Below are 27,994 nucleotides of genomic sequence, written 5' to 3'. Positions count from 1 at the left end.
AGCATTTCTAGATGCTTACTGAACAAACTCTCTCTTTGCTTTGCTGAACTGAAAATACTCCAGAATGGCTTTGGTATTTCCCTCTTTAGGAAGATATAGCTTCTCTGTATTTCATCCAGAAAGAACCTTTGAACTCAAATAATTTAAAGGATCTGCTCTAAATTGAAGAAAAGTTGATTGCTATCATTATTCCAGACAGTTTTCTGACACAGGTGTCTGAAAGTGCATGCACACTATAGAAACTGATAAAACAGTACATTAATTCTTCCATCTTTCAGGAAATGGACATATTACAGACAGACAATATTTTTGTAGTATAAAATCATTTGAAAGCCAATAGCTCTTTATCCCTACTGAAAGTCACAGGTAATTTTGTCTAGCTGTAAGTATTTTTTTCAGGTTTTCCTGTTACAGAAGGTTTTTCCCAGTTACAGAAGATATATGTTACACTATGCTTTATCTCCTTTGTTAGGTAACTTGACTGACTCATCACGGTCTTTATATATTAAAATAAGAGAAGGAGACATTAACATTCAGCAGTGGAATATTAAAATCCTGGGTCTGACTTCAGATATACTGAAGATCTTTGGTTCCAGTGAAGTGCAAATTGCAGCACACCAATGAAAACCTATTTTAAGTCATCTATTGACAGGTCAAGGATAAAAAGAATAAACTTTTAGCAGAAAAAAAAGGCCCAGCTTCAACAATGTTATGAAAAATTCTTAATCATACAACTCTGAAGCTTCAGATCATCAGCTATCAAGTTTTATTATCTCATCATTGATACTAAGTGATTATTTTTACTAGCTAGAAGGATCATTTACCCAACACAGAATGTTGCTCTTCATTTTTTCCATCTTTGAAAATTAATCTTCTTCCTAATTCACTTATAGTATGGCTGTATGTGCTGCATTTAATGTATTCAAATTTCCTAAAGTAAATAATCTGAGCACCCTAGACACATATACTTTGTATTCCTCGATGTTGACCACTTATTTATTTCAGCTTTATTTACAGGGTTAAACAAAGTGTTAGTCTTCTTAATATTCTTCCAATTTCCTTACGTGTTTTCTAGAAAATTCTTAATGCTAAGATTGTCCTGGATGTCTTGTGAGGTTTACGTTCCACCTTTTTTTAATGAAAAATGTAAAAACATCTAGTATTTTCTCTTGGTCTTTTAACTGCATTAAATCAATAACAACTGAAGGCTAATCTTAGCTATTCTACATATGTACTAATGGAGTAAAGCTCTTTGGACAGAAATAATGGAGACACCAACCCAACGACAAACACTTTGGTTTTCCTCTTCCAATATGTGACAGTATGTTTAAATTATTATTTACTCTGATGTTCAAAAAGCCTAACTTCCTTTTTGATGATGAAGTATCATCTGTAGAATATATTTTTAATGTTCTCCTCTGAGGCGGTGGGAAGTGATTTAGCCATAGTCTGTAATGAGTCAATGCAAAAACAACAAAATATTGCTTAGTGGATCTCTTTTCCTTGAGTCTGCATCATGATGCTTCTCATTAAAAAAAAAAAAATAAAATAAAACAACACAACAAAAAAAGAACAACACCAAACACAACATTTTCTGTTTTTTCCTTTCCTGATTTTTTTGCTTTTCTGATATTGTTTTCAACTGAACTGTAAAGTCTTTTCCACGTAAAATTTTCTGTGGGTTTGCAATGAAACTTTCAAGAACACAGGAGGACTGAAAGAAAAATAATGGAAATTTTCCCATGCGTATCATTGTGGTGTTTAGGAAAAGGGAAGTAACCAGCAGTTTAGTTCTTTGTCATGGATTTTTCCCTTGGCTTCTGTCAGATTCTTTTCTCACGATCTTCCTTGCCCACAGTCAGCACATACCAGTTTAAGTTTCCCTTTATTTATGTTGTTGTCTCATCTCTTTTCTCTTTGGTGCTTCGTTCTGTTCTTACCCTGATCTCATCACAGGTTTTTCTCTACTATTTCCTTTTTACTCTAAGGTTCTCACGCACAGTCTTTTTCCACATCTTTTGTTCATCAACTGTCTCTAAATTGTGCATTTTGTCCTGGAAGCCTTTGCCCTCTGATGTACTTTGTCCTCCACTCAAATCCTATGTGAACTCCACCACTGTCTTCTATCGCATTTCTAGTCCCAAGATCTTTCCTATTAAGTCATACCAAAAACCAAATTTCAATATAACTATCCAAAGACATCGTACATCTTCACCACGCCAGCATCTTTATTAGTCACATAGCTCTGTTGTCAACATTCAGTGAGAAAAAAAAAAAGAAAAAACTCTTCCTAATTTCACAGATAAACTGTCCTATTTTTTTTTTCTTTCTGATTTCTATAATCTTTGTTTACTTCTGTTTTAAGACTTTGCTCTTCTCCTCTTTTAACTGTTAATCAGAAGGGATCAAAAGTCTTTGAAAAATTTATTGTCCACTCATACTACACAGTCCTTCATAGACTTTGCAAAAAAAAAAAAAATTAAAACCAAAATATGAAATCCCTGAGTATAAACAAGTTACCAAACAGGTAAACAACAATTTTACCTCTCTTCTGTTAGAAAAAAAGACTGTTGTTTTCTCATCAAGGACCACACTTTTCCAAGGACAAGGCCAACTTATACTTTCCTATTTTCTACTGTTTATTCAGCTTAGTAATCTTAAAACACAAACGTGCTTTGGGAAACAGAAATTCCAAAAATATGTATCAAGCCCAACACTGTAAGTATAATACTGATGGCACACATTTAATAAAAATCTTGATATCAGTATTTTTCCACAACTGAATGGAAAGGTCATCAAGAATAAGAACACTGAGTTTTTAACATTGTGAGTATAGCTATATATGTCAATGAGTAATCTGATGTGGCCAAAGTTTATCACCACAAATAGAGCAATGTAGATAAATCAATTCAGTTTTCTTAAGAGGTTAGAAGTGAAATGATAAGAAAAAACAAAACAAAACAAAACAAAAAAAACCACAACAAAATAAACAAAACAAAACAAATAAACAAAAACCCAAAACAACAGCATTTCAGTAGAATGATGAAATTTGACAATTGTTTTCAACATAATTAATCTCTTCTTAGCAAGCTTTGCATACCTCAGCTATTTTTAAAAAAAACCTTCAAGTCCATAGAATTAGAAATTGTTTTATTGTTTTTACATTTACATTATTTTACCTGTTTTCTTTTGCTAGATATTACATTTGCCATGTGTTTCAGTTGTATTAGTATAATTTGGAAATCAATTAATACTAAATTATAAAAGACGGTTCATATTATGTGTATACATCAGCAGTTTTTTTTCATGACACTGATATGCTTCTTCAAAGGCCTTAAACATCTTTCCCATTTATCAGCCAAACTATTAATAACATTTCCCATATTTATGGAAATAATATAAAACTATATGGGAAAGACTTTATGGCTAAAATGCCTTTAAAAAAACCCCAGAGATATCTGACTTGCAGAATTCATGTACACTACTGCAAACATAGGCACTAACTCTCTGCAATTTAAGAAGCAAGTATCCACGACGGCATTGTAATCTTTCTTTAACTTTTACCTTGATAATATAAGCCCGGGTAAATTCACTTTTTACACAAAGATTTTTAAAAGGCAATTAAATAGATATTTTTGCTCATCATATTTTAGTTTAAAATAGCATCTTTCACTTTGAATACTATATATAGCCAACACCACTAAAAGATATCAATGTCCAAAGTGAAGACATCAGACAATCAATATGTTGTGTACTATACTGGAAGACAGTGAGAGAATGGAATATGTACTGACAACTGAAACAACATTATTCCTTCTTTTCTATCCACAGACGGAGGTTCCAGAACTTCAGTTATGGTATTACTTGAAATACCATACAGTGAACAAGAAGACAAAGAATGAGTTATTCTGTATTGTCCACGAAAGTGGTGTCTATCCTTTCTAGTAGCAGTAATAATTTATCTTTTCTCTTTCAATTTTATTTCTTAATTCACTTTCTTTCTCAGACATGATCGAGTAAAATAGATTTAAACCTTTATCCCTTTAGTGCTGTCCATATTTACATACTCCTTTGTGCAGTGCTGCTCTCATCTCACGCTTGCAAGTAGTTAAAGAATGTATTGCTTAACACTACATGTTTGCACAATATTTAATTACATCAGCACCTATAAAAGAAGTGATATATTCAACCTTAGCACATAAACCGCAAATAGAAAACAGGTCTTTTTGTAACATACTTCTCACAGTAGAACACTACTCAACTCACCACATTGTTCATATTTCAGTTTTCTCTATATCACATAGCTATTGTGGCTCTTTGGTAAGATGCAGAAAACTGAGGAAAGGGAAGTTGGCAATGAATTTATCAAAACGGTCATTTTTAATGTAACCTATTAGAAATTCCTGACAATAAAATGAATAGTTCATACAAGATTTGTCTGTCATATGAGGCTTAGAGAGAGGTGTTTCTAGAAATGTATAATTCTGTAACAAAGGTAGAGATATAGTTCACAAAAGTGAAGAAAAATCCCATGCTGACTCCACTTCCTGTCTATGACTAGACACTAAAACTTAGGTTTAATAAATAATAATAAATGCTGGGATAGGGGCAAAAATCTATAGAGACTGTTAGTTAAAAATATGATTAATGCAAATGCCATGAAGTCTCATAAGGAATTCTCTGATGTCTTGCACAGTCTAAGAGAGACTGTGAGAAAGGTGAGTGCAATAGTAAGATAAATATATAGCATCCATGACCTGTCCACTAAGCAAAATTACACAAAATTACACCTAACAGATGAAATTAAAGTTTAACTGTTTTTTTTTGAAATTTTTGGGAGTTACTGGCATGTACACAAAAATCTATATGCTCAATTCCTTTTTTTTCAAGATGAAATGAGTTAAAGATGTCAAACAGAGTTTCTATATGTCCATGAGATTTAAATAAAATAATTATGACCTTTGTGCAAGGAAATATGCTGAAAAAGTTGCACGTAAATAACAGATATAAGAAAGAAAGAAATTGATAAAGGAGATACATATTGTTAAAATAAGTTAAATGCTTTAAGTTAGACTGTTTCAAGGGACTTTTCTGATACTTTGATTAAGTTCCTGAGATCAAAAACCAATGCAATTGCCGCTTATTTTGATACCACTGACAATGTAGAGAAATAGCAGAAAGGGCACTTTGAGGGACACTAAGGAACTTCTGTCAGTGATATTTTAATTAGGGCTAGTGACCTTCAGAAAATTAGGCAATTTAAGAAGTTGGAAAGGAAAAAGTATTCACAGGATTTTTAAAGCATAGAACTGATCTCATAGAAATCTTTACTAGATATAAGATGAGTAGTGCTGCTGTAATTGCTGAATCATTTAAAATACACTGAAATATTCTTTTCACAGTTTAGCAAGTTTTATACAAGGGATGAAATAAATGATTAAATTCATTTTAAACCTTCTTACCTATGACCTTTAAAACGAGTGGTAGCAAATGTCACTGTCTGGCAAGAGAAAATGTAGATTTAAATTAGTTAAACACCAACCTACTAGAGAAAAACTAATTCTTTATTCAGCACGGAAATGCATGCTGCTAAGAATTAAATACATGTCCAGTGGAGGAATATCACTTATTTCATAGAATTATAGAATGGTTTCGGTTGGAAGGGACCTTAAAGATCATCTAGTTCCAATCCCCCTGCCATAGGCAGGGAAACCCTCCGCTACACCAGGTTGCCCAAAGCCTCATCCAACCTGGCCTTGAACACTTCCAGGGATGGGACATCTACAACTTCCCTGGGCAACCTGTTCCAGTGCCTCACCACCCTCTGAGTGAAAAATTTCTTCCTTATGTCTAATCTAAATCTGTCCTCTTTCAGTTTAAATCCATTGCCCCTTGTCCTATCACTACATGCCCTTGTAAAAAGTCCCTCTCCAGCTTTCCTGTAGGCCCCCTTTCCACTTCCATTTACAAAAAAGTCCTAAAATATAGAAATAAGAAATAACACAGGTAGTGGGCCTTTTCTTTTTTTAATATATAGATTATTAATCTTGTCCTCAGATCATTCATTTTGACAAAAAAATGAATCAAAAATATATTAAGCACAAGCTTGTAAAATTTTAGTAAATTCTATGGCATTGCCAAGGCATAATGCCCCCAAACTACGAAGATATGATGATCACATGGTATCTTAGTCAATTAAGAAATATGCACAATGGAGATTTGATCAAGATACAGGTCAGATCAATATCAATTGAGGGTGATATTGATACAATAAGACATTTGTACTAAGAAATATATGTTCATTTTACTTCAAAAATCAACAGAAATTTCATACCTACTCTCAAAAATGTTCTCCTTGTATAATTAACCACTATAAACTCTGTCTTAGAGAGATTCCCTACATTTACACTATATTTACCCATGAAGAAATGTACTTTAAGAACAGATTTATTTTTTTTTTCCCAAAAGCCTCCGTATTCTAAAAATGTTTAGAAGCTAATACCTAGCCATAATCTACAACCTTAGCTACATAAGGAAATTACAAGGTAGACGTTATTCAGGTTTCAGTGAATGCTTAGGCATGGGTTCAGAGTGCAGTGTTTTATTGCAAACTAAATAGTTTATGCAGTATCATGCAGCAGGGTGGTAATTGCCTATCACACAGCACAAGAAGTAACAGGGACTTCTGCTGTGTTTGTGGAACAGAACGAGTACAGAAGCATAATGGCAGATTTTACTTCTTTAATAGCCTGGTACATGAACTAGGACAAAAAGCAAATGTACAATTACAACGATAAAGAAAAAAAAACCCACAAACCAACAAACAAATCAAAACAAAAAGAAAAAACAGAATTATAAAACACTAGAGATGCACAACAATTCCTATTCAAACTGAAAATAATCATCCAATCATGCAAAAGAAGGTTATTAATCATTATATCTGTTTTATAGAAATACAGATTCAGAGAAAGAGCAGAAACAGGTTAAGATTGGATTGACATTGCTGAAATACTGCAGATAAAAGTCAAATTCCTAGAAGTTTAGATGGGAATTTGGGCATCTAAATGTACTTCAGAGCTCCCAGGTTCAAGCAAGTCAGCAACACTTAAATCTCTAAATTCCTATTTCTACTTTTAGAAATCTATAATTTCAATGTTGAATAAGTTTTCTAAAGGAATTTTAAGTTTCTAAAAGTAAAATGTGAAGATGATACAAGTATGACTATGCTGTAAAGATAATACACTATTACAATGGCATGACCATCACAAGACCAGGATTAAGATGGTATGCGCTCAAAATAAATTTGAGGGTTTCTCTGAAGTTCAGTGACCAGAGTTTTTATAAAAATTCAGGACTTTCTCTTTGGCTAACTTTAAACCTCGGAGATTATACCAGAAATTAAAAAAAAAATCCATGTATGATAGTGATTATTTTGAATGAAGTCTGAAGCTCATTTCTGAAAGTATTCTTGCTACATCAAAGAGAGTGGCTGGGGTAAGCAAGAGAGAAGTTGAATTTGGGGTCTGCTACTACTTACTAGCTCAAAAGGCCTTAAGCAAACTAAACACATCCCATTCTATTTACGAAGATGAACTATTTTCTTCAGAGAGAGTTTGATTTCCACAAGTCATCTGCAATATTCACAATCTGTCTTTTGCAGAAAATAGGGACAATATTTTCCTATCCACAGCACAATTTTTCCCGTCCATCATAAGTCTTTTTCAGACAGGAGTATGTGTTCAAGCACAAACATTTCGTATTAGTATGAGAATGATATGATCAGTGTCGTATCACTCTATAGCAGTCAACACCTGAGAGGCAGAGAATTAAAATGTTTTCTTTTTCTAGTTGTAATATTTTCTACAGTATTTTCCACAAAGTGGATATTATGATGTTATTGACTTCAGGACAAGCAATAAGTAGAAACAATGTATAATAATTTAACATCTATCACAGTGAATTATTTTCATGGAAAAATGGTGTGCCACCATCACTACATTTAGATTAGAGATTATTAGATGTCTAAAGAAAATAATTGCTTTCATGAAAAACTGCTATTGATACTTAGAAAACCAACTCAAGATAATAACACTGCCTTTTCCAGGATCTGTGCATATTAGAATTGCAAAGTCATGCTCAGGCTTTTATGGAACAAATTCACTAACTAAACATGCAGAGAAAGGCAGAAGCAACTAACTGACTACTTTCTGTTTCTCATTTACCACCCAAATATAGCAAATTGTAGTTACTTTTCTATTTCTTTCTCTTAAGATGACCATGATGTGGCAGATAACTGTCAGAAAACCAGATTTGATGAAGACCAGCCCCAGAAACCAACTCTAGTGTTAATTTACTAGTTTACATGGGCAGTAGTCTTTAAAATAAAAAGTATCATCCTAACACATTAAAATTTGGTTTCCAAAGCTCCTTTCAAGCTTCTTTAATAACTGCAGTGCTAACATACATATTAAAACTAACGTGAATGTCTAATTTTAGAAGAATACTTAATTCTACGTGCTACTAGGCTTGAGTATTTTCAAGGCATCTTGATATGCTTAGTTAAATATGATTTCTTGAACTGTGTGCATGTAGCTGGGTTTTTTTTGCATATGGACTGCCATAATATATTCAGTGATAGTATACATTTTGCCTTCTATGGCATTAATAATTTCTTTAATGTTTACCCACAAAATTTATCTAGATTTTATTTAGAACACGGCATTATTTACTGATGTTTCAATCTTTTTTTTTCTTCTTTTTAGCTTATATTAAATATTCTGGGACAGGTTAACCTTGATGCATGCATTCATCTCTTCACCTACTATAAGTTATTTCATACGGAGCATTAATCATTGTGACTGCTAAATCAGCCTTGTTAGATGGCCATTTAAGTGTCTAAAAATAGCAGTGTGGTCAGCATTCATTTTAAACAGAAGTGGATACAGAAGTCCAAAAGCTTATAAATTCAGGAATTTAAATATTTTAGATAAATATAATAATATCCACATCATAAATAGAAGCTTATGCATGCAACCAGTTTCAGAAATGCTTCTCCATAATAAATCCATACATTTATAGTTCCTTCCAAGCTTCCTTGTGTCTCTTATTTTCTTCATGCTGTATTCTTCATTTTTCCCTTCCAGCTCCTTTTACCCCCAGTTAGACTATTCTCCTCCTTTGATTTCTTCTGTCTCTCTCCACCCTTCCGCATTTTTTTCCACTTAATTGTTTCTCTTTTTGAGCTCAAACTACACACTTAGAAGCTTCTTCCCCATGCAAACAGTAGGCAAAACATTGTTTGAGTAATATTACCTGACATCAGTCTACTCATATTTCCCTCCATTATAGTGAAATATAAGGTTTATTTTAATGCAAAGTCTATTTATTCGAATCTGTATCAGTTAGTTTTCTACAGTAAACTGTATCTCTGCATTTGTGGGTGTACATATACCAAAACATTGTGTCGGTTGTAAAGAAGATGAAGAGGTCAGATTTTGTGTCATTTTATTACATTTTACCAGGTAAACAAAGACCTTTGAAAATGTTGTTCAATATACTACTTCTGAGAATTACAAGAGATATGCAGCTGTTGTGGAACCAAAGAGAAACGGCAAGAAATCAGATGTTACTAGAAATATTCAGAAGATTAACAGTACCAAGATGCTTGGATTTAATTTCCCCTAGAACTGTGCAGACATTGAAACTGATCATTCATAATCTTTTTTAAATTAAATTATTTTAACCATTTTCATATCTCATTTGTTTTCCCTACTCACAATTTTCTAGTTCATGGGTTACTGTAAATATATTCACCATGGTGTCACAAAAATAGTACAGAGTTCTTCTGGAAAATTAGTTTCAAACTAATTATTCTGAACTTTATTCTGATCTTAACACTTATGGTTACTTACTTAGACAATTTAAACATATCATTGGGATCTGTATACATATTGAAAACAGCTCAGGATATGTTCCTGAATACTGTAGCAAGTGGAAGAAAAATCATGAACTATTTTTAAAAGACTATTCTACAAATAGTTTGAAAATAGAAAATTCATTTATGCAAATCACACTCCTCTCACAGACAATTCTCAGGCAGAAAGTACAAACATTCATTGAATAAATTATTAGTTACAAATTATTCACCTGTCTGTATTCTCCTCCTAACATCAAGTGAAATTACAGACTGAGGAAACATTTCACATGTCTGAATTCAATAAATGTTTCAGTATCCAAACTTTTTTCACTGAACCTCATCTTTCTGATCTCAGATGAGATTTTAGATTCTTGTTTGGATTCATCTTGGATGAGTTCAATGGAAGATGATAATGCCCACTTCCAGTGCTCATCTCTTACTCAGAAATATGCCCTCCCCCAAACCATGCACAACAACAGAAAAAACTCGTGCTACCTTAAGCTGTGAAATAAGCCAATTCGACTACTCAGAATAGAAAATTATTCCTTGCAATAACTATATTCAATAACAGAAAAAAAGTATTACAATACATGGATAATACCATATGGATATGCACTATTGTATATACCCTCTAAATTGCTCTGAAAAAAATTATCTTCATTTTTAATATATATACATATATGGAACTATTTATGTATGGTTCACTATAATTGTGATAACGGTGAAATAAGGAAGAAAATATAAAGAACTACAAAAACTTGTGTAATATTGTTCTGTGTATTTTATGAAAAAGAAGTAAATTTGATATTTACCTTAATACACAACTTTTTAAAGATGGAAATCTCTAAATTATCATCTTAAACTAGCTAGACACAACTGATGTATTTGTATGGCATTAAAACTTCGAAATACTATCTCTTACTTTCAAATCCTGAGAATATTTAATATGTGATTCAATATAATTCAGAAAATTTACTTCTGTCCTGCATGAATTTTGATAATCACTGTTTTTCACTACTGTCTTCCTGATTCCCATCCTTTTAGTTAGTGGCATTTGGTTTTGTGTATTAGATTTCTATATCTAGTGTTTTGTGGGATAGTGATGCTGTGAATGCTCCTGTTGTTATTTTAACAAACTTTCCCGAAACACAACGTTTCAAAGACAAGACATTTTGATGCCAATGGTACATTTTGCAATTTTGGGATACACATTCAGTTTCTTTTTTACATATATATTTTTTTAATTTAAAACACACGCTCTGCATAGGACACAGAGGAATTCTAGTCTCCATGGTAAGGTAAAACACAGTTTCTTATTTTTTAGGCTATTATCCTTTACAAGGAAGAATTACAAAATTTAAAGCTGTAAATATTTTTTTTTTTTTAACCGCTTTAAACATACTGGTGCATTTTGGAGTTTTTACACATAAGTTATATAATCTGAATAACTGTGATTATTTTCTCTTTGATGATGTTACAGAAAGACAGATCAGTTGCAGCTAAGCCATTACATATCCTTGAGTTACAAAGTTGAGTCAAGTAGTTAAAACTGTTCTGTTGGGAGATTTTTGACTGAAAATCTAAGACAAGTGAACAATGTACAAGCTACAAAAAATATAGGCACATCAGAACCAACTGTGTTGAAGTCATCACCATCTGCCCTACTTTAATTTATAAATAAAGAGGTTCTTCATTTTCTGTGAGTAGCAACAGAAAAGTGACACACCAGTCTGCTTACTGAACGCATGACATTTGGAATCTCTAAGGAAAATGTAGTGATGGAGTACCCATTTAAATTATCTGTGTCTTGGGCTGCAGAAGGAATCAATAGAATATTGTTTTGATTCAAAGAAGTAAATAACAGACATCCAGCAAATTAACATATAGGTACAGTCTTTTGCTTTTACAGTGAAGCAGGTTATGATCAAGAACTGTGACTCTGACTTTTCTTCAAGGAGTAGGATCACAGCTTCAAGCCAACATGTGAATCCCCGAGACTGAGGAGGAGCCACCAGCTTCAAGAAAACAGTGAAGCAACTCCGTACTCATGAATTACATAATGTGGCTAACACAGAATACGTGTGCCTGGGACTTTCCATAATGGTGAGTCATTTTACAGCTTGGGAAGTTTCCAATAAACTCTAGCACCCCAAATCTTTTACAGAGGAAGTTGGTAATCTATGCAGCAATGCATACACAACAAATCATTCAACATTCATTCTTTTTATTCCATACTATGTAGAGAATAGCAACTGTGAGGTTGAAACTACTTCTATGCAAATTCACAAAATTGAGAAAATTATGGTAAAACAAACTCTCAGCTTTAACTTCAGCTAAGATAAAATGGAAAATAGATCTCAGAGCTTAAATATACATATAAACATATCAGACACAAACACACAACTATATTGCAAAGATTTACCTTTTAAAACAGATGTTACAAAAATGGTCCGAATTTCCCCAAATTTTAGCTAACGTTGTATAAATATTAGTTTTAATACCTCTGCTTTGGATATAAATTTTAGAAGAAAAATTCAAACAAATGAAACTGAAAATTAGATAGTAGCTGTGGAATGGATAAATCATTATTCTCTCGGGAAAACAAACAAACAAACAAACAAAAAAACAACAACAGCAAAACACAACCCAAAACCAAAACAACAACAAAACTGAAGGCTGAATTTCTGTGTATTTCCCAAGCTGTATCAGAGAAGAAACCATCAACTTTTAATTGAAGAGAAATTATATTGCATTTTTTTTCTAAAAAATTCCTGCTAATGAATGATATTGTGATGCATTTCCCCATGGGCTATGTCACTTATACTTTCACTGAAACTATCAGCCAAGGAAACTTGTCATTCAAAATGTAAATTGCTCTCCTTCTTCCCCCTCTCAGCTCCTCCTTTTGAAAATGATGGAGAATATCATGTTACCTTATTACTCTCCTTTTAAAAGAAACATTTGTTTAGTAATGTTAAGGAGTCAGTACACAGCATAAAAACATTTGCGATGCTAAACTATGAAATTAGTTAAAACGAGAAACTACATTAGTTAAAAGAATTAATATATGTAGCCTCAAATAGATAAAATAATCTATCAATTACAATATGAGATTCTTCATAGATAAAATATAGGTGATGATATCTATAATACAAATTACTGGGAAGAAGAAAATAGCAGTATCACTATTAAAGGTAATATTTAAAGACTTAAAAATTTTCTTAGTGCTTCTTGAACCAAAGCTTAAGTTTACTATACATTTCTTATGATGTTTTACCATATACTTCCTGAAGTTTGAAAGAAAACAAACAAAAAGAATTGCCCTTTCCAGAGTACAAATCTGGTAGCTTAATACACAAGCAGATTTGCAACCACTACTCATTTTAGAGGTAAAAAAAGAACTATGTGGAAAACTAGGGCTTGGGAGATCAGGCTTTACAGCTTCTGAAATTATACACTAAGGAACAGAAAAATAACGATAGATTGAAGAAAACACATCAAAACACACAACATTCCTCGTTCAAACACATTTACATTTACTGTAACATTAAAGAAAATCTAAAATTGATTTGAATGAACCTCTTTCTAAGATTAAGCTAATTGCACTCAAAGGGAAAGATTTCTGTCCAAAAATGTATATTTTACCATTAATAACAACCATTTAACTTAAGAATTGTATCTTGACCAGAACTGTACCAACGTTTAAAAAGATATTGCTACCAATCATAGGAATCGCTGCCTGAAAAGTCTTAACATAAGTAAAAAATACTTAGAGATAACTTTGATAAAGACAGTGATAGTCATGTCAATGAGGAAAGAAAGAAAAATGAGTGTGCAAATAGATTTTTTCTCAAACTCAGAAAAAAATACAAAAAATAATTATACCTAACTACACTTAACAATACTTAACCTACAATGAGAGCAGTCCTAGTAATTGTAATGGAGTTAGTCTTCCAAAAGTATCTTTAAGTAATTAAAGGATTTTAAATACTAAATAAAATCTACATAAAAAATGAACTGCTTACCGGTATAAAAGAGCAAGTAAGGCTTACATTTAAGTATTGAGTAAATTGTCAATGAGAAAAGTGAGATCAAATTATATTGCAGGGTTAAGGACTATGATCACCATGATTCCTTCTAAACCAATTCCTAATATGCAGAAAAGTGAAAACAAATCATATTTTATAGCCGCGAGAGGGCAGACAGGTTCATCTCACCTAACTAGAATATCTACATCCAAATTCAGCACCAACTTGGAAGCAATAAAACATTTTATATGTGGGGTAGGAGTAAGCTATTGTATGTGTTTCATTTCAACCTAACAAAGACATCTAAGTTCAGAGGAATGCGCCTTGGAAAGACTACTCTTTCCACAGCCTATAAAAAGAGTTTTTATAACCAGATCAGTTGAAGATGCCCAGATAGTCCTCTTTGTATCTCAGCTGTCATAAAAATTTTACAGTGAGTAAAAAACTGTGATGACTGATGACAGGAGCTTCAGAACCTTAAGTTAAGATAAGCTATAAGGTGACAAAGACAATTCAAAACTAACTTCTGCAAAGGAAAATAAAAAGTAGAGAGCTGTGAAATTTTACAGAACACATGTCTCTTTTCTACCTAAGTTTAGAAAGAATGATCACAAAGTGTAAATCCTTACATACAGTGAAGAATTCTGAAATACTTATAGCAACATAAGGCTTTCAAAACTAGGCATCTTCCGTCTTTGTAATGCACAGTAGTAGTCAAAAAAAGAAGGAAAAAAAAGTTAGCTCTGGTAAGCAATCTTGTAATAGGGCAATGACTCAGTTAAAAAGAGGATAGAAATAACACAGCATGTGTCATAAAATGTGGGATGTTCCTGCCTAAAATGAACTTGGGCACTTCATTTAAGAAGACTTAACATAAACAGATAACAGTCAGAAAAAATCTATAAAATAAATAGAGATTTAGGAGTTTCATTCCAAGACTATGTCTACGCATAGCTTAGAAAAGAGAAAATATATTCCCCTAGAAGCAGAACTCTCAAATAAAGATGTACAAAAAAGATCAATAGACTTTCCCTGAATCTGATGGTTTACGTCCTTGAATTATGCATCACTGCCTGCAAGCCATACCTCCATTCTGCATTGCAACCATTAAAATAATCATTTTTATTAAGCTTGAGATAATGGAATTGAAACCTTACTTTTCCTCTCCTGCAGATCTAACAATCTCCTTATCTCAATGTCTGCATCAGCATTTAACAATTTTTTGGAACTTTTGTTTAGTATTACACTAGTGGCAATATTAAAGTAATAACTATCTATATCACTGTTTGTGATACCCATATGTGATTTCAAAAGAGCCCTCACTGAAAAGATCAAGCAGCCCTACCTCTCAGATGTGTTTTATCAGCCTGTCTGAAGATAGGCAAAGACAATATTGTAGCAGCTTATGCTCATTTAACAGTTGGAAGGTTGTTTTTCTTTTTTTACACCCCACAGCCATATGGATTAGAAACTCATTTATTTCTCTTTGTTATGAAAACACAATCTGAAGCGGAAGTATGTAGCAAATTCAAAAAGAAGGATAATTATGAAACAAGTAAGCTACTGCAAAATCTCATTATACCATAGATACGGTTTGACAATAAGAATGACAAGAACATTTTGAATTAAAAGTCAACAAAATTAAAATGCATAAAATGAAATACTTTTTAACATGTTTAACTGCAGCAACAAGCAGCTGAAGCCTAAAGCTTAGCAAAATTTCAAAATTAATCAGCTCTTTATACGGACAGAAGGATAGAAGTAATGTGACAGGATACAAGCGCAGACCACAGGTAGCAATATTCTTTTAGTCCCAGCTACTAATCAATGGGAATCAAGGACAGAAGCAACTCTATTCTAGAATTGTATGTCTCAATAAAATTCATGTGAATAGAATGTGATGAGTACCACACAACTTATTAATTATCATTATTATGTACAAAGGTAATAGGAGATAAATAAGCTGGAACATCAGAAACTAAACTCTGAATTAGATGACCAAAAATTTAATTTTGTCTAAATACTTTATTTTTAAATAAACTTATGTTTTCTTGGTTAAGATTTTGATTATTTTTTGTGTTGCTTGTTTTAATTTATACAATCAGTTAAATATTCCAGAAAAGATAAAGCAAGTATTATGATTTTTTTTCTTAATTAAAAAAACAAGTTTATCACACTGGGATCAATACTTTGGGAAAACAACTTTACCATATATACCAAGACAAAAGAGATTTTGCAGTACATTTTTAGTCCCCAGAATACTCCTTAAGACTCTTAATGGAGTAATAGTAAGACTTTGATTTTGCTTTTTACAGCCTTTCATCTTGTAAAAAACCAATTAGTTTGTATGTTTAATTATCTAAACACTTTCAGTGTAGTTCTTTATATTCTACTGCTTTACTCATATTTGCAACAATATATAGCACAAGTATTTTAAGCGTTCTACAGAAACTTAATTCTCATTATTGAGAAACATACCCAAATGCTTTCTTCTTGACGATACTGCTTCCAGTTTCGTCCACTATCACTAAACATCAGAAGGTAGCTTGTTACCCAGTCGGAGCTTCCATAACCACCTTGAGTGGCAACAGCAGTAATCTCAGTTCTTTCACCAAGATCAATCTGAAGCCATTGATATTTATTGGACACAAGTGGAGACCAGCCACCAGCACCTTAAAAAGAATGAAAAGGGTTTAAATGTATTCCTAAAAGAAGCAAGTTAACACAAAATGTGTATAGACAAATATAAATTGATCCATTTGAGCAATGTGATCTAGTGAAAGATGCTCTTGTCTAAGACAGGGGTTTGAAACTAGATGATTCTTAAAGACCCTTTCCAAGACAAACTATTCTAGGATTCTATGAATATAATTCAAGAGGTAATTGCACCAAAACTGTCTTGATACTGTTCAGCAACTACCATAAAAATTGATGTAGATTACATGACAATTTAACTATTTATAACTATTAGAAGTTGTGAATTTATTCACTCCCTTTTATTTCTCTCTAAGCTTGGTAAGGAATTTTACAGAGTAATTGTTATCCAATTAGTCAAAACTCTTCAAATAATAAACTCCGAATTTTATTTATTTGTTTTATACACCTCAGTTTCATTTTATATGAACTAGAAGATCTCCTGAGGTCCCTCTATCCTGAATGATTCTACATGATTCTGTTCTGTTAGGCCTGGATATACAGACTTGTATATTAAGCAATAAAGCACAGTTAGATGAGAAATTTACACTTCTCTTAAAGTGACCAACCAATTTGTGGGCTAAACTGTAAAAAAGTATGAGGTATATATGTGCAGTTTCAATCAGGAGACAGATCAGTTCTCAAAGATAATGTTTAACCCAAAATACATAGCTATATCTAAAACTCCCACAGTATTTTAACTTATCAAAAAGACAAAATGACATATCAAAACAGTTCTCCCTTGTCTTCCTTAGTCTGCTTTTATTTTTTTAGATCAAGCTACTACCTTGTCTGTATAGTTGGATGGAAAAGCCCAAGAGTAGGTTGCAAATAGCCTCGTAAGAATAAATGTTGGTTTATGAAAATCTTTTGTAAAATTTGCAGGTATTCAGACACAGTTAACATCTGGTGGATTTTATTAGAGAATGGACTGACAATAAATGACAAAAGATTCATTTTGTAAGCACAGGTTTGGATCTAATTCAAACAAATTCACACATCACAGGCACCTTGAAAAGTTCTTAAAGCATACAGACACAGAACAAGAACAGATATATCTAGTTCCCACAACAATCAATAAACACTGCAATCCAATCTTATGCTTGTATAGGCTTCAAGATGCATAACATTTCGTAAATAAAACATCACATACATTTAATTCTGTTCAGGGTCATGAGTCAGGTTCTTAACATTACCTTCTTTGGAAAAAAAGAAAATAAAAAAGAATTGTTATTTAGGGATTTAAAACTGTCATTTAAAACTAAATATAGGTGTTCATAAGCCACAAAAAATGAAGTCCATTCTGCACAGCAAAGTAAGTGGAAAGAACTGAGAGAAATACATAAAGCTCTATTTATGTAACTCCTTTGTCCATACATTTATGAACTAACTAAAATGTAACAGATTCAAATCTATGAGTGGAGTTAAAGACTGTATATTCCTTTTTTAACTCTTTCTCTAAATCAGGATTTAGAACTTCATGTAAATACTTTGAGATGTTTCGCTATTTCTTCATAAAAGGAGACATCAGATCTGGGATATACCTATAGCATTTTCTACACATGAATTTTCTGTGCTTTCTTCATTAACCCTTTTGTCATGGAGACTGTAGCTGAGTGGGGATTTGAATTTTCAGATAACCATAATTAGTGATGTAATTATTTAGCAAACTGATTTAAAAGCAGCAACAGTTAGTCTCAGCAGCGACTTAAAGGCAATTATTCTATCCTTCTCATGCCCTATCCCAACAAATTTAGAATATTTTTTCAAAAAAAGATTATAAGAAAACAATTCTGAAGGAATATTTACATCACGTAAGTCAAAACCCCTCAATGTTTGCACATGCAAGTTGACAAAATAGGCAAGAATTAGCAGTTTCTGAGAACAGATTCCTTCAAAATTTAATCTGTCTCTGATAAATCTGAGCTCTGACACAGAGTAAGTTATTCCTTAAGTGCACACTCAACTGACTACATCTAACAGAAGACATAAAGACATGTCTTTGAAAATGCAGACGGAGAACAAACAGCAAAGAAAAGACCATTTGTCTAGGATAGGTATTCACTGAAAATAAGTATAATGTAGCAGAGGTATTCTGCGCTTAAAAGAGGGAAATTAAATTACATACACTTTGTCACGTCAGTCTGTTTTCATTAACAATGTGTGTGGACAGGTGGTGGTTAGTAATTTAAATTGAATTTTCAACTTGGTGTATTTTACTTTTCAAATGCACAAGTTAAGTTAAATGATATAAAAACAGATTTTAAAAAGTCTATTGTTAACTATTATTGCTCTAATTAACCAAGTGATTATGTATTACATTAATGACAGAAAATAACTCAGCATACCATTGAAAACATACTCACTTCCTAATATAGCCAGGGGCAAGGTTATTCATATTCATGTCGTGGTTTAGGCCACTCCGGCAGCTAAACTCCACACAACCGCTCGCTCACCCTCCCCCCAGCCCCCAGGAATGAGGAGAGGAATTAAAGGAGAAAAGGGAGAGAGACACGTGAGTTGAGATAAGAACAATTTAATACTACTACTACTAATATATGAATATATATATATATATGCACAATGATAAATATATGCAAATGAGTGATGTACGGTGTAATTGCTCACCACCCCTTGATCGAGGCCCATCTCATCCCAAACTAACAATTCCGAAACAGATAAGTCCCGACACTGCAATCCCGAGAGGGCTTAAAATATGCGAGAGGCCCGAAAATAGAGAGCGAGACAGAGAGAGAGCACTCCGAGAGTCCGAGAGTGAGAGTCCCAGAAGAGCAAAAGTCCTTCTTTCCAGATGACCCTCACTTTTATACTGGGCATGACGCTGCATGATATGGAATACTAATTGGCCGGTTTGGCCCTCAATCCTAAGTCTAAGTTCAAATCATAAGGAGAGTCATGGGCCCCCTGTCCCAGCTATGCTCCCCCCTATCCTGTTGTGTTCCTGCACACTGGCAAGAACACAGCAGCTGAAAAGTCCTTGAGACCTCAGTGCCAACTATAAACATCAGTGCGCTGTCAGGATTCTTCTCAAGAGCAAGTCTCAGACTAAAACCAAAACACAGAGCTCTTCTGGCTGCTGAAAAGAAGAGCTAACTCTGTCCTGGGTAAAACCAGGACAATTCACTTATGTTTTCTCAATGAAAAGGATATCACTGGGTGAAGTAGTATTAATTTCTTAAAAAGAAAATGTTTTACTTTCGTTCCATGTTTATTTTCCATTTCAGGTACTGTAATAATACATTATTCTTTAAGAAGAATCTATGCTACCTGTACTTCAAGGTGGTGGTTAGAAATTCTTCACACTCAGCTAAAATGTAAACCCATAAATACATTTAAAGATGGTTATAAAACAGTTTGCCAATTTCACTGAAAACAAAACAAAATAAAACAGATTTCAGATGTACTATGTTTTGCATTGAGGACAAAAGATTTTTTTTGTGTGTGTGTGAAAATTTTGAACTTTTCAATTGAAAGGGATGGTTGTATTGTAGTCAACGGGAGTTTTCAGGCAGACTGGATTGAGAACATAATTTTTAAAGCTCATCTGCAAAAACTGTTTTCGCTTGGCAACTGCAGAACTTTGCTCAGAATGAAGACAAACAGCAAGTTAGAAGGATGTAAACAAAAAATGCCTGAAAAGCCAAGTCTCTGTTAAGGCAGCATCGCCTGCTGCCAGCTGAGGGAGGTATTTCTGCCTTTAGTATCACATTTTCCAGAAGTTTTTGAAAGGCAAGCCACCAGGTAGCCTATTCACCCTCATCATACTGCACTACGTACCATGGAAAGAAGAGAAAGAGACACAGATACACAGGCTTTTAATACCAGAAGTAGTTTTTTAGGGGGATTACAATAAAGATGCAGTCCCAGAAGCGCTCTGTCAGCCCTCTACCGACCAATGTCACATAAACCCCATATAGAATAACAAAGCAGAAGCAGCAAGACATCTGCAATGGTCTGTGTGAAAACACAGGCTGGCCTGGTTTACCATTCAGCAGCAGCAACTTGTTTCCTGCAGCACCGCGCTGCTCTGGTTAACGCAATGCTTTCATCTGTCAAAAGCCCTTCAGGAGCTCTCCTGTCTGACTGTCCAGCAGACAGGTGTCCTCCTGTCATCTGACCGCTAGCTGCAGTGTCATGGAGGTAAAAGATTTGCACAGGCCTGCAGGAAACACTATTAGAGAATGTTAGCTCCTCACCCAGCACTTTACAGTCTTTTTTGGAACATGTCCTATCCTTGCAGCAAGATTAACGTGTGTACCAACTTGCAGTGGTTGGCAGAGTCTTTTTTGTTTTGACATACTTCTGGGCACGATGACACATAGAAGTTGGAGGCATAATAGATGTTGAAAGGATCTTGTTGCAAACCAGAAAAACTTGTCAGATGTTCATGCTGTGTGGTGCTGCTTCTAGAGAGATCTGCGGACATCCTCAAGAGTCTCTACAGGGATGCAGATACTGTGTACGTTATTCAAGACAGTGTCAAAATATATGAGCACACAGAGCTGAACTAAGATTAACTGGAAGAACAAAACTTTGTCATCCTTAAACTTTCTGAATGATTGACTTTGCAATCTTCAGCTTAATTCTGTAATTTTTATTTTTGCCAGTGTCATTTTTGTAAAGCATACATTTTGTTCAATTACCTCTCACTGTATTTTCTAATAGCCACTGATGAAACGTCTTTCCTTATTGTGAATTAGCAGAATATCAGAAAAGTCATTTTTCAAGGGAGACAACCTCTATCTAGAGATATTTTTTTGTGAACTTTGCCTCAGGAGGTGCTTAACCGTCTTTATTTTTGACTCTCTTGTCAATACCAAGATTAGGAGCATGCACTGTATCAAAAATCTACATTCAGGCTGAAAAGCATAGAAGTTTCATGCTTGATTTCTGTTTAAAAAATCCAAGCATTACACAGTTCCTTTTAATGAAGAACATGCTGACATGAAGTTGCACTCACAGATAATAAAGAAAATATTTTGATTCTATTCGATGTTAGTTCTTCCTACGTTAATTGTTTTTATACAAATACTTGAAAAAAAAGTTTATATATATGTTGTTATTATCTTTAAAGTACTTCAATTTACTGAGCATATCCAGCAACCACATCCTTTTTTGAAGTGCCAATTCTTTCTCTTAACTCATGAATTCATGTTTTTCAACCTCATTTTAGTAGCAGCTTGCCAATTTGCCTTGAAGGTTGACAAGTTAATGGAGTGTTTATGGTTACTGGGAGGCTGGTTTCATCCAGCCTAGCAGTGATTAAATCAAAGTTTAAAGTTTCCATCAATCACTTGTACATACCAATTGATAAATAGACTCCTTTGGTTTATGTAGTTTTAATAAATAAACTGAGTATTAAATAATGGAAAAAATTCCTAAGGTCTTGATATTTTAATACATTAAAATTGATCGATTTGTGCTAGATTTAAATTCTAAGCAGTCATTCACCTTTCAGATATTATTAAACCAAATTTTGCCTGATGAATATTTGTTATTCTTAATTTCTGTTTCTACAATGTTACAGCATTCATTTTCCAGTCAGTTAAGTGACAATATATTGAAGTTTCCTCTCAGCTTCCCTCAAGTAATGTACCATCCTTTTCTCTACAAGTTATAAAAGAAGGTGTTAGTCATTAAAACAAACAGTTTACCATTCAGTCAACAATTTCTTAGTCACTTCAGTTTTTAAACTATAAATCAGATTACAATCCTGTAATCTGTCCTGGATTTAGACATTAAGTTTATTAAAGAAAACTTACTTTCCTTCACATTACCTACATATCTAGCAGATTTTCATTCTTATGCATTTCACATAGAGTTTAAACTCTATAAAATCGTTTTGCTTTATTTTAGAGGTTAAATAAACCTCATGGTCACCAATAGAAACATATCACAACGCTGAATGGGTATTATTTCCTCATCCTGGCTCCTATCTGGTAGGATATGTGTTTTAAGGGCATGCGTTTTCATAATTCCTTAGCTTCACAAGGTAAGAAATTATCATTATCACATGATAATGATACCATTATCATTAAAACATTGAAAACAGAAAAATTAGCAAAGTTAGCAAATAGCTACCAAAAGAAAAAACTAGAGACAACTGAGGAAAAGGCCCAAAGCCTCTAATCCATGACAGAAAATACCTGAGTAGTCTTAACAGTGGATTTGGAGGGTTATATCAGGTTTAAAACTTAACCTTGCTGGCAGACAATTTATCAGGTGATGCTTAATCTTTCCAAAGTGTCTCTCTGTAGGCATCAGGCTACCTGTCTACTTTTGCTTCATTTTAAAAACTCTGAACTACTGAGAATAGAAACTGATATAAAGATTCCCCCTTTCTATGAACAGCACCCCCCTCAGTTGCTTATTCTGCTCTATGGCTACCATTATCTATGTTGTTACGTAAACCACAACACAGTTCACACTCATATATGTATTCACATCAGTTTCTTCACATGAAGTTCATTATATCTTTTAGTCAGCATCATCATTTACATCACTTTCAAATTCAGTTTATTTCTGCATATTTATTTGTAATAACGGCAAGCAATGCATATAAGAAAAAATCCAGATTTGAATTAACACACATCATAAAGGATGCTTTCCTTTGATTAACCAGGCTGTATATTTCCCATATGGACCATTTAACAGAAGCTGGTTTTAATTTGAAGTCAATAAAGTTACACTAGGGATAAATTTGGCTGCACATATTACAAAGCAGATTTTCTACAAGCAAGTAATTGACAAATGAGGTTTCCTAGGCTTAGAAAAGTCAAATTAGGTGTTTTACAGCATCTAAAAACCCTAAAATACCAAAATATGACATTATTTCCTTTTAAGTTGAAAAGCAAAGCATTGTCTTTCACAAATAGAAAATTATAAACTAGTAGTCTTTACACTTAAGTAAATAATGTAAGTTTTTTTTTCCCTAAAAGTTCACTGATGAAAAGGAAGTGAGGGGAATCTGTGACAAACAGTGTTGATGGATTACGACCAGGCGAGAACCCTCTTGGCTGCTTAGAAAAGTCTTTTGAGTAACATAAGTGGGGAAGAGATGGAATACTGGGATAGAATCTTTGTCTTCTAGATTTTAGTTCTCCTGTGCTTGAATAAGGCAATTCAAGAAATAGAGCTCATGAAATTAGAAACTCCCATTTATATACTAGCGAAGTGCAAGGAAAGTAACTATCAGGAAGAACCTAAATAGCCAAAGATGCTAAAGAGTGTAAATTACAATTTAGCCAGTTTGTCAGAAAGGCTATGCAAAAAAAGCTATGAAAAAACTATTGCAGCAGTGCTGTTCTGAGTTGTATCTCAGTGATAAAAGATGTGAATGTAAGGATCAACATTTGAAACCTTGGATAAACTGCGGCAAGTAAAACTGAGAGGATGAGGGACCTTGAGATATGAATAAGAAATACTGGACAGAGAATCATCTTCAAACACAGACAGAAGGAGGCAGAGAGAGACTGCTAGATCAGAAGCCAGCTCTGCAGTCAGTGCTCCATATATAAAATATCTACATGGTATTTTTCAACCACATGTTTGATAGCTGCATCATCTTTTACCTTTGATCTAAGCAAAATCCTGTTGCTTCCCAGGAGATTATTTTCAAGACTAAAAGGTCTTTCTCATACTCACATATCACTTATATTTAAAAATATCATACAAAACAGTTAATCCTAGCACCTAACAAGACAAAAGGGCATTCAGTGCACTAAAGCACTCTTTAAAAAGCGTCATTATCACCTGAAGAAACACTCATGTCAAACTGGTTGCAGACAGAACAACTTTGGTGTTTTCATCTCTGCGGTCTCCTCTCCTTCTTATTTTAAACTTGTGAGTTTGGCAGATATATTGTGTTCGGCAAAATAAATACCTCCTTATTTAGAGATTACTAAAACAGTAGGCTTTGAATAGCTGGAGAATCTCAGATTTCTAGTAAGTAAATACTTTCTGTATGAAAGAGACATATTTCTTATTTGGAGGGAACTAAAAGCAGTTGTTACTTGTCACTTTAACTGTGTATAAGAAGGCTGTCATTCAGGACAGTGTCATGGTTCAGTATCCTTGCATAACTGGGTTCTGTAGCAAACCACTCAATGTCTTCATAATATCCTATCAATTTTAGTAGTGTTTGAATAATGAAAGTTGAATCTAGGAAACTAAGTACTAGCTGAAGCTGTCCTAACTATTAGGAAGAACTGATAAAACTCAAATACTCTCAACTTTATGCAGAGCTCCTTAGCTGTTTTCTGGTCTTGTCTTTTTACGATACAAACTGGCAGAGATAGGTTAAGCTCAATATAAGTACTAAGATCTCAATAAGGGAAACATACACTGAAATCTTGGATAAATTTCAAGAAATCAAATCAAGATTTCCCTTTCAAAGAAGTCCTCTGAATGGTGCCATCTTTTAGGAAGGCAATACTTATATTACAACAAAACCAGATTTTCTTGAGCTATATAAACTCTGAAGGTCTTAAGTACCTCTGATCCTTTCTTAACAGATAAGCCAATATTTTCTGGATTGTTAGGAGATCTCTTGGCTAGGTTTCAGAAAACATGTTAACAGCTAAGAAACACGTTAACAAAGGCCTTGTATTTGGGAAAACTCTACATACTAAAAAAAAAAAAATACAGCAGAACTTCAAATTCACAAGAATATTTCATGAGACACACTATTTGAGTAAAGACTGAAAAGTCCGAAAAGATTTGGATCCGATTCTGAAAGCTAAAATAATTTTCTTTTGCTTTCAAGAAATTCCAGGAACAAATATAGAAATAACCACTATTGGCTAACTTATCCATGTAAGGAAGCTGTATTTTCCTAATAGTATTTCATAGATGGCATGCAGAGCTTCCTCAATACAAATCAAACTACTAAAAAATGTCAGTGACTTTTGAACTAGGCAGAACGTTAAAAGGACTGTGTGAATGCTTCAATCAGACAGTCTTCTAAGGGATGTGGGTGGAGCAGCTGCTTCAGTGACCTCAAAGGCAGAACAAGCTTAATTTTGTAGGAAGGTCTACCATGTTTTAAGATATTCTGAACCTGAGAAACAATGAAGAAAACAGGTATGATCTTACAAGAGAAGGAGCAATTACATTTATTTTTCAGCTGTCAGAATATTTAACATGTAAGGATCTTAAATTTCAAAATTGTGGCAGGTATTATGAAATGAATGTTAGGTTTTAATTATAATTTGTGACAAGCAGCAGTTACTATCTCAGAGGCCTTTTGGTTCTGATTCAGTGCCACGTAAAGATGTTGGGAAATGGTATTAATAATGACAAAGTTTGCTCCAGCTTCATGGAACCAGTTAAAAGAATGTAACTAGCTTTATTTCATCCCTTCTTCTGCGTTAATAGTAACTTAGGTGAGTGAGTGAGTGAGTGAGTGAGTGAGTGAGTGAGTGAGTGAGTGAGTGAGTGAATCCCATTTTACATTCCATCTTCAGAAGGCTTTGAAGATATTTCTCCTCAATCAATCATTATGTAACTATATCCAGGAAGATATTTTATAAAAGTGACTGCCATAGTTTATCAAAAAGACAACTTACTGGCAATGATTCAAAGACTTGATAACTTCCTTCTCCAAGTGGTAGAGGAACCAATGAGGAGAGGTGCTTTGCTGGACCTTGTTCTCACCAACAATGAAGGGCTGGTGGGGAACGTGACGCTCAAGGACAGCCTTGGCTGCAGCGATCATGAAATGGTAGAATTCAAGATACTTAGGGAAGCAAAGAGGGTGCACAGCAGGCTCACTACCCTGGATTTCAGGAGAGCAGACTTTGGCCTCTTCAGGGATCTCCTCGCTAGAGAAAAATGGGATGAGCTCCTGAAGGGAAGACGGGCACAAGAAAGCTGGTTAATATTCAAGGATCACCTCCTCCAAGCTCAGGAGTGGTGCATTCCAACAAAGAGAAAGTCAGGTAGGAACACCAGGAGGCCCGCATGGATGAACAAGGAGCTCATGGACCGACTCGGGCACAAAAAGAAGGCCTATAGAGGGTGGAAGTAAGGACAGGTATCCTGGGAAGAATATAGAGCGACTGTCTGAGCAATCAGAGATCAGGTTAAGAAAGCTAAAGCCTTAATACGGTTAAATCTGGCCAGGGACATCAAGGGCAACAAGAAAAACTTCTCTAGATATGTCAGTGATAAAAAGAGATCTAGGGAAGATGTAGGCCATCTCCGGAAGGAAACGGGGGACCTGGCTACCCAGAATATGGAGAAGGCTGAGGTTCTCAATGATTTCTCTGCCTCAGTCTTCACTGACAAGAGCTCCAGCAGCACAGCCCAAGTCACAGAAGGCAAAGGCAGGCACTGGGAGAATGAAGAATCGCCCTCTGTAGGAGAAGATCGGGTTTGAGACCATCTAAAGAACCTGAAGGTGGTCCAAGTCCATGGGACCAGATGAGGTGCATCCACGGGTCCTGAGGGAACTGGTAGATGAAGTTGCTAAGACACTATCCATCATATTTCAGAAGTCGTGGCAATCTGGTGAAGTTCCCAATGACTGGAAGAGGGGAAACATAGCCCCCATCTTTAAAAAGGGGAAAAAAGAAGACCCAGGGAACTACACGCCAGTCAGTCTCACCTCTGTGCCTGGCAAGATCATGGAGCAGATCCTCCTGGCAACTATGCTAAGGCACATGGAAAATAAAGAGGTGAGTGGTGACAGCTAACATGGCTTCACTAAGGGTAAATCCTGCCTGACTACTTTGGTGGCCTTCTGTGTTGAGGTTACAGCACTGACGGATAGGGGAAGAGCAACTGACATCATCTACCTGGACTTATCCAAAGCATTTGATACTGTCCCACACAACATCCTTGTCTCTAAACTGGAAAGACATGGATTTGACAGATGAACCACTCGGTGGATAAGGAATTGGCTGGATGGTCACACTCAAAGAGTTGTGGTCAACTGTTCAATGTCCAAGTAGAGGCCTGTGACTAGTGGTGTTCCTCAGGGGTCAGTACTGGGACCAGCGCTATTTGACATCTTTGTTGACGATATGGACAGTGGGATCAAGTGCATCAGGCTGGAGAGGTGGGCCTGTAAGAACCTCATGAAGTTCAACAAGGCCAAGTGCAAGATCCTGCATGTGGGTTGGGGCAATCCCAAGCACAAGTACAGGCTGGGCAGAGAATGGATTAAGAGCAGCCCTGAGGAAAAGGACTTGGGAGTGCTGGTGGATGAGAAGCTCAACATGAGCTGGCAATGTGCACTGGCAGCCCAGAAAGTAAACCGTATCCTGGGCTGTATCAAAAGAAGTGTGGCCAGCCGGCCGAGGGAAGTGATTCTGCCCCTCTACTCAGCTCTCAT

The 27,994-nt window shown here is 34.5% G+C and overlaps 1 protein-coding gene across 2 annotated transcripts in view; it reads right to left on the bottom strand.

Annotated features, from left to right (window-relative positions):
* Positions 1–27,994, bottom strand: part of CNTNAP4 (contactin associated protein family member 4) — a 251,849-nt gene that overhangs the window by 150,111 nt on the left and 73,744 nt on the right. For both annotated transcript variants that reach the window (XM_086630066.1, XM_086630065.1), the window contains exon 3: positions 16,423–16,616. In XM_086630066.1, the coding sequence (XP_086486192.1) occupies positions 16,423–16,616 (194 nt within the window). The remainder of the gene's footprint in view (positions 1–16,422; positions 16,617–27,994) is intronic.

This window comes from Tauraco erythrolophus, chromosome Z (assembly GCF_009769465.1).
Source record: "Tauraco erythrolophus isolate bTauEry1 chromosome Z, bTauEry1.pri, whole genome shotgun sequence".
Classification (NCBI taxonomy): Eukaryota; Metazoa; Chordata; class Aves; order Musophagiformes; family Musophagidae; genus Tauraco; species Tauraco erythrolophus.
This window is presented reverse-complemented; position numbering and strand designations above follow the sequence as displayed.